The 8,356-nt window shown below is 45.4% G+C and overlaps 1 protein-coding gene across 1 annotated transcript in view; it reads right to left on the bottom strand.

Annotated features, from left to right (window-relative positions):
* T265_10834 (hypothetical protein) overlaps positions 1 to 6,521 on the bottom strand; it is a gene marked incomplete at both ends in the record, with an annotated part of 30,897 nt that extends 24,376 nt beyond the window's left edge. Inside the window, one exon of the mRNA XM_009177317.1 lies at positions 6,140 to 6,521. Coding sequence (XP_009175581.1) covers positions 6,140 to 6,445 — 306 coding nt within the window. The remainder of the gene's footprint in view (positions 1 to 6,139) is intronic.
* Positions 6,522 to 8,356: the final 1,835 nt, after the last annotated feature.

The following is an 8,356-nucleotide window of genomic DNA, read 5'->3' as shown; positions in this document are numbered from 1 at the left end:
GAATGAGTGCTTGGAAGTGTAAGCACTTCGGAATGACTGTAGCAAGCCAGCACTAAGTCCCTTCCCCGCCCACCTTTATACTTTTCTTCACAATAAGGCTTCCAAATAAATCATGGCTGTATGGCAGCGAAGCATCGGTGTTGAACACTGATGCCATGCTGTTGATGATGATGATGACATTCTAAGGGGGTCTGACCATATATGCGATCCTTGGTCTTTTGGGCAACTTCCGTGACCCTATCACGCCACTTCCATTAAGAGTGTGCTCATCAAGAGCTTCAATGGATTGTCCCCAATCAGGCTACTCTGCGCTTTATCAATACACACCCACTAATAACATAAGACTTAAAAAGACTGTTTGAGATGAAAAACGGTCAATTAGGAAATTCAGCAGCAGGGACAGACAAGTTGTCCAGATATTTGATTTCAGCTAATAAAATCAATAAAATATGGTTTTCGTGCTTAGCCTCGCAGACGAATACATTTTACTTCACAAGGGGTCTCCTCGTATGAAACATAAGTTGAACTAAAGTGGGGACCTACAGTTACAAGCACATACTCAGACCTTTTAGAAAGAAGTTTAACCCATAAATCAAGACACAGTTGATCCCATCCGATTAACACTTGGCCTCAAGAACAAGCCAATCAGAAGACAGGATGCCGATCTCAAATAACGTTGTACTCGACATTCAATGGGCTGAAAAATGCTCGACAAAAGTTGCCAACAGCACCTGAAACGTCGGGTTATAGCATCTTATTCCACTGCACTGTATTTTGACTTCAAACTTTCTATATTACACACCATTTGGCACATGGTATTCGAGTTTAGTTGGGAACAGAATAGCTCGAGATATATCAGTGGTTGAGGTACGAACTTACTGGCCGGAAGGTCCATGGTTCAAACCCAACCTCGGCATTTCGACCGCCCTTGTCTGCACTGGAGCAAACTGGTAGTAAATGAGCACTTGTGCTCCCCTCGGGTGGCATAGCAGCTTTGCAGCTGAACGATTATTAATTAATGGGCCCAGGGGTCCGCGCGTTTGATCTATTTTATTTCTAACCGAATTCCACCTGAATAGATGTGACTCCGTCAACTGCAGTCGACAAACTGCTGACATTTGATAGCAGAATGGTCGCTTAAATTGGTCGCCATTATTTTTCGTTTTTCCTTCTACTGCACGCCTTCAAAAGTGTTGTTGTTGGGTAGACGTATCTTTTTCACTTTCATTCTATTAGAGACTTCCACGTTCTGGTCGTAAAATAAGAGGCTGCGCCTGAAAATCGGAGTGGTCATAGAAGTTTGTTCCATGATGTAAAGAAAAACAGCAGAGAAGAGCTGTATTCATATGTAATGACAATTGTTGACAGACAAAAATAGCGACGCCATGGAGGTATCTGCTCGTCAAGAGCATGTTGTGAAACTAACGTCAACGTATTGTTTTTTTCTCTGCAAGTCTGATCATACTGAATAGCTACGGCTGAGCAAGAGTCAACTCACCAAAATCCATAGTTGAAGGAAGCGCAACAGTCAAGTTTGCGAGTTAGAAGTACACTGTAGTCTAGAGAGCTAAGAAGACCTGCGACAGCCACATACTGTGCATGCATGGTTCCCATGGCTCATATGTGACGCCATATCACACCCCACACATCATATGATCAAACTGCCGCCTACGATCGATCCACCAATAGGCTTGCGGCGCTCGAAACAAGTCACATTCGAGCAGATGTACGCGTTTGATCGGATGCAGGACAATGCAGGAGACAAAAGCAGCGGTGATACAATCACCTGGTGTTGTCGACAAAAAATGTAAACGACATCTGAGGGAAACAATAGAAGTGCCTCAAACCGGAAGAACGAGACTCCGGACTTGACCTAAATTCACCTAAATTCCCCCACCCGCAATCCAACTAAACGTGGACTTTCAGGAAGAGACAGGTGCATTAACTGATGCGTAAACAGCACTTGTTACCTGAAAGAAGAAATATCCTAACGGGCGTTCACGCTTAACCTACCTCTTAGGCACTGGTGCACGACTAGACTAGTGTGAACGGTTGTACAAACCACATCATAGAATATATCGCTAGTCTTTTACCTACTTGGAAAACTAATCAACGTCTCATTTAACATATTGTTCATAAGAGTCAGAAACAGAGATATCAAAACTCACAGCGGCGCTTTATTGCTCAGCAATGGGAAGGAAGAGGGGGGAAGAGGCCTAGCATTAGAGTGCCTTAATCCATCGGGGAACATGGCTAAAAATTCGCAGCACGGACGCAAATGACGGTCCCAACCAACTGTGTCAGCAGGAAGGTGGGTCACAACGACAGTAATTCAACTTTCCCTAGCTTTATTCACGCCAAATCAGGCATTATTCGCTAGTTCTAGGGAAGCGTCAAGAACAGCGGTCCTCCGGTCAGCACTGCGATATCAGGTGAACCTGACAACTCCGGATGACGTTGAAGAGCAGGTTAAGGAGACATGATAGATATCAAGACAATCTAAGACAGGAACTCCAGATGCGGATAGGACCCCAGTTTGGACAGTAGGGAACTAGGCATAGGCAGATCTACCTCAGACAACAGCAGTCCTTGTTCACTGGTAATCTAAAAAAACTGGGGTACACAGTTAGATTAAACGGGTAACCCTGAACCAAATGGCCGCGACCATACCATGTTGGAGACGACGGTTCTCGTCTAATCACCAAAGTTAAGTAAACTTGGGCCCAGTTAGTACTTGCATGGGTGACCGGCCGGGAATAACGGGTGTTGCGGCCGTTCCTCCTGGGGGCGAGATGGCCCAAGTAGTCAGACCGAAAGGTCCGTGGTTCGAGCCCAACCTCTGCCTCTCGACTTCCCCTGTCTAGGCTTGGGCAGCCTGGCAGTATCCCAGCCCTCGTGCTTCCTTTGGGTGGCATCGCAGTTAGGCACCGAAAGGGTGCTGCAGCTGAACGAACCAAACAGAAACAGGAAAAATCATTCTGTCTGTCGGACCCATAGGGTAGTTTCCAAACATCGACCGAGCCAAAAAATGCGTGTTGTTTTCATACCCCTTTTGTCGGACGAATCCCGGAAAAACAGATTCAATCTGATCTTGTTTTCGCGTTCCATTGTCTGACATAATTCCTCCGGGCAAACAAAGCTGAACTAAGGTAGCCACGTAAACTTAGTCACGACAACACAGGAGGTTTGCCAGACTGGTTACTCATTCCGTTATTCGTTAGGAAAACATCCGCGAACTTTCTGGCTCTGATTTTGGATAGGCAACCGCAAAAGTGGTGTCAAACCACAAACCAGGAAGACGGATGGACATAGACTTAACGGGAGCGCTGTCCAAACAGGACTTTATACCTCCTTCAAACGGTTTACGAAGGGCGTTCATCCTGACTTATCCTTCGCAGTTGTTCAGAAGAAAATCTCTCCGATGGTTGATTAGTTCCACAGAAATACATTCTGGAAGGAACTAGCCGCTTCTGAGAAGCTTTAGCTCGGAGTAACCGAGAACAAGAGAAGCGATAAATCACATGCGAATCAGAGTCGCTGAGAGAGAATGAAGCCTCATTTATATAGCTGGACGAAAGCAAAGTTCTACCAGACCGAAAGGGCTAGTGGGAGAAACACTCATCTGAGGATTAAATGAGGGACGACACTATTATCGACCGCGGTGAAAACCTATCTGTGACGTGTCGGCCACAACAAGGGCATGGAATAGGATAAAGCGAGTAGTCTGTTGTCACATTACGACGATCAGGCCAACAGACAAAGCTCTAAGTCAACCTGTGTGCGCTGATGCTTTGGTAACACAGTTACCCCTGAACAAACGAAGATAAGGCCATGTTTCACACGCTTCGTACAAACCCTCCATAATACGATCGCTTCGCGTCAACCGGTCTGACAAGCTTCAGCATGGAAGAACGGGAAATGAACCGATTACCCGAAAATATTCTGGTGTGTGGTGTGCACGACAAAAATAATTCTACCTCTAGAATAGGAGGTGAAAGTCACCTAGTTGAAAAAAGGAGGATTATCAAAAAAGCCTATTCCAAAGATAAGAAGAGAGTAGAAAATAGATGAAACTTCAGAGGGCCAGTAGAAAATGGGAGCAGGAAGGTGTTAAAAAAGTTGCACCAGTAGATTCAACGAGTTCGCCCGGCAGTCTCAGTTGTCCTTTTACAAGAAAACTCAGTGGGACTGAGCAAGGATGTCCGTTTTCCTGAATGTGATGCTGCTCTCGGCCTCACACGAGAAAGGCGTTTGGTGAGGCGAAGCAGACGAGGTGGACTCAGAAGTACCATCAGCGACTAGCTTCATACTTTGTGTGAAGGCTGTCTGCTGAAATGTGACGAAACCAGCTTGTCTCAAGTAAACATTAAAATACACATTTATCTCAGTTACCTTTTGCTATGTGTTGACGTGCACTATATATCATGATTCTAGAGTGATCGTATTTGACTGTTATCCCTCATGGAGGGGCATCTCTGACTAAAAGACAATGTTGGAATCCCTCGTTAGAGTTAAGGATTACGTTTTTCCAGAGGAATCAATTTGTCATTCAAGTTGCGAATAATTTTGAAACATGTGATTGGGACCTCAAATGCATTGAAAAATCGTTTCGCTCTCATTAGGTCCATCAGTCGCCAGTGGCTGTCTATATCGAATCGTAAATCTCTGGACACCTTGGAGGAACATTATCAATTCATGTATCGGTTGATCATACGTGTGGAAGCGCTGTGCTCCATACTTGGGACCACATGCGTATCACAAATGTTGTTCAGTGCCCCAAAGGAGATAGTGACAAGCGAAAGAGGTGGACACTGAAGCCAACACTCAGTCACACAGTTTGGAACGAAAGTAACAACAGCGCGACTAATATCAGTCTATAATCATACATTAGCGCACCCCCAGCCAAACGCTAGACGAGTTATCCTACCGATCAGGTCGAGGATCAACCAGGCACTGTTGGGAAGTATTGATGAACCTCAAAACTTGTGGAATGGACTTCAATTGGATTGCCGATGCTGAGTGAATTGGACCTAAATAGAGGGGGGAGATGCCGAGAAAGCATATGATCCCCGTTTATGACTATCTGTCCATGAGTGAAGCTCCAAGAACCGTGGGATAAACACGTTTAGTGTGCCAAATACAGAAAAATAGTTATGCTTGGGTCGATTGGAGGAATGGCGATACTTGGATGTTCTTTAAGAAGGTTTGGGTTAGGCAATAGAGTGCTGGATCGACCGATGAAAAATGATGTCATATGCTGTTTACAATCATGAAGACAAAAAGAGTAAGATGAAGCCTTTAGTGTTGAGATGGTCAATCGCCATGGGAACAACTTCACTATCAGGCCAAAACATGTTACATTGGGTGTTTATAGAGCCACTTAGTGAGAACTTTCGCATCCTTGGATGGCAGTGGTCCATGGTTCAAGTTCGCCCCAAGTTTTCCGACTGTTCCTGCAGGGCCGTAACTCAATTCCATTATTCCTTCGAATTGAGCCGCAGTTATGCACCGCAAGCTAACTACGGCTGAACGATTCGAATTGGCTTGATCCCAGTAAAAAAAGTCCTAATTGGGGCCCCCGAGTTGGCTATTTTTTCGACCAGGACGTATTCTCTCCACACAACTTTGTGAAGTAAAGCCTCATGTTGTCCTAGACTTCCGTGAACATCACTTTATACTACCCACAAGACACTCATGCTGTACAACACGTTTGCTAGAGCATGGCACTTTTGCACAGCCAATGGGGCACTCCAAACTGAGAGAAAACTAAGACAAATTATCAACAAGTAGAAATATACTGAAATACAGCCACTTGCAAATTGAATTGGCGGTGCCGAGAGGATCAGCTAACCTATTGCTACCAATGATGATGATGGTGATGTATTCCTTGCTGAAAAAATAGCGACACAAACCATCTAAGGCACTGACCAGATTTATTTTCAGCCAAAAAAGAATAACGTGGCGCGATATTTGTCAACATTGGATTTACTCGGCCAGCAAAAATACAACTAAACGAGGAGCAACAGGGTACAACAGACAGATAGACAAACAAGCACAACAGGATTCAAAATACAAAGGACTGATATATGTTCACCAAAACCAACCCCAGCAACACAAAACTGTGAGGAAAGACGCTCACCTGCAGCAGAAACAACACTCCTTTATAGATATTGTCGTAAATAATATCTCGCAGTTGCTCCATTTCATGGGCCGAGAAGCGCTTCCCATTGATAATCTTCATCTGCTTCAAAAATGTACTTTTCCCGCTCTCCCCTGTTCCAAGGAGGAGAATCATCTGGCGTCTACGTCTACGTTCCGCTTCTTTCCGCAATTCTCGCTCGATTTCCTTATTACGCCGCTGCTGCCATCGAAGGAGCTCAGCACTTGTATTGGGCACATTATCTTTTCCCGCACAACAGCATAGCATTGAACAAATGCTTGACATACCGCTAGCTCAGTAAGGTTGTCTTGGAGGCGGCAGACAAGCCGGCTCCGATCAGATGGAAGGCCACCACACCTGGAATAGAATCGTGGTTAGTGATCAGTATCCTGCGAAAAAAACTTAGGAACGCAAGTAAATGAGAAACAAGTAAAACCGTCTGATGTTTGTCATCCATTCCATACACAGCACCTGCAACTAGTGCTGGAACTCGTACAACCCATGATGTGGACACCGCTAGGCACGTTGACGCATCCGGGAGATGGAAACAGGCTTTATTTCGCTGCTTGTTGGATTTCGTTGCCAATGCGGATCGTCGACGTCGAGTCAGCTAGTGATCGTATCTGAGCTAGCATTGGATTTGGGAGTACCCTGTTCAGGCGAGATGGCTCAGGTGGTTGAAGCGCGAATTTCGTGACCGGAAGGTCCGTGGTTCGAACCCGACCTCTGCAACTCGACTTCCCCTGTCTAGGTTTGGGCAACCTGGCAGTACCCCAGCCCTTATGCAACCTTCGGGTAGCATGGCAGCTAGGCACCGGAAGAGTGTTACAGCTGAACGATTTATTATCCTGTTCAGGCCTCGCGTTCGGGTTTGGGGGGTATTGTTACACGAATGGCGCTTATGTGAGGATGAAGTGATGAGGATAAAAAAATCGCGTGGTCCTAGATTAGGTACAAAAGTATCCACATCAGGCTTCAAGCTCCCAGGTGAGTACATTTCGTGTATCGAACAGATGGCCGGTGTTCGAAGGGCAGATGGGTCAAGCACTTTGGATATTGCCACTCGTGGGAGCGAAGAAAACCAATGGTGCTTGCCAGCGGTTCTTACCAGATGCAAGTCGAAAGCGATCAGCAAAGTTAACTATGAGTAAGTATCATTCAGCCAAAGTTGGATTGAAAAATCGATAAAACGCTAACAGCATAAAATAAAAGAACGATGACACACATGGGGGCATCTGGTTTGGCATAATAGTATGAACAGTTTTAATTATTATTGTTCAAAAGGGCATCAAGATAAGATAAGTAAGCTGATGGTCGGTGTGATAAGGAGGCAGGTCATAAAACAAAACATCGTCAGTGATGGATTATGGATAGGGAATCTGCTTCAAATAACTTGAAGGTAGAACACAAAGAAGTGACAAGTGAAACTGATTGGGATATGGGTAAAAAAAATTCAGAGCAAAAGTACATACACCACCAGTTCTGTCCCGGGGAAAGTCAGATCCGTACACGCTGTGAGTTTGTGGTGTACGTTGGATCTGAGCCGGAACTAACTCATCAAGAAGGGACGATAAACAAAATTCAAGCGGTCGCTTACTTCGGTGGCTTTGCTACAGAGACATGCGCTGCTAGTGTGGACGCACTTCAGTACCGCCCCGTGTCACAAATATGTGGGTTGACCCATAATGAAGGGAGAATTGTTTGGAGCGGGGGGTACTAGGCAGAGTAAATTTACGGAAGCGGGGAGACGATCCACGAACAGTCCAGAGTTGGTACGCCGGGTTGGCGTTGAGTAAGCCCGTAATGACTGTGTATCGGATTGCAACATCGCGGGCGTGAATAGAAGATGGACAGGATCCGTGGTCGTTCGCGTTTTGGTGAGGGAAGGGACGTTGTTGTCCAAAATATTTTGGGATGATACACAAGTAGAATTGTAAGGAAACTCCAGTCTAGTGAAGAAAGTGCGTAACACGAAACCTCACCAAGCGAAACATACATGCCTCACATAAAATAAACTCCAGCTATCTGATGGTCTGCTGCGACGAATTAGGGTCAAGGTGGACAGGGATATATCACGATCGAGGATGTTTGCTGCACGTCATGTTTCAGTCATCATCATCATCAAAGACAGTAACAGCAGTGTTGGCACTGATGCTTCATTGCCGTACAACCATAAGGTTTGTCTAGTTATATATA

This window comes from Opisthorchis viverrini (assembly GCF_000715545.1).
Source record: "Opisthorchis viverrini unplaced genomic scaffold opera_v5_415, whole genome shotgun sequence".
NCBI lineage: Eukaryota > Metazoa > Platyhelminthes > Trematoda > Opisthorchiida > Opisthorchiidae > Opisthorchis > Opisthorchis viverrini.
Note: the sequence above shows the minus strand (reverse complement) of the source record. Positions and strands in the feature narration are given on the sequence as shown.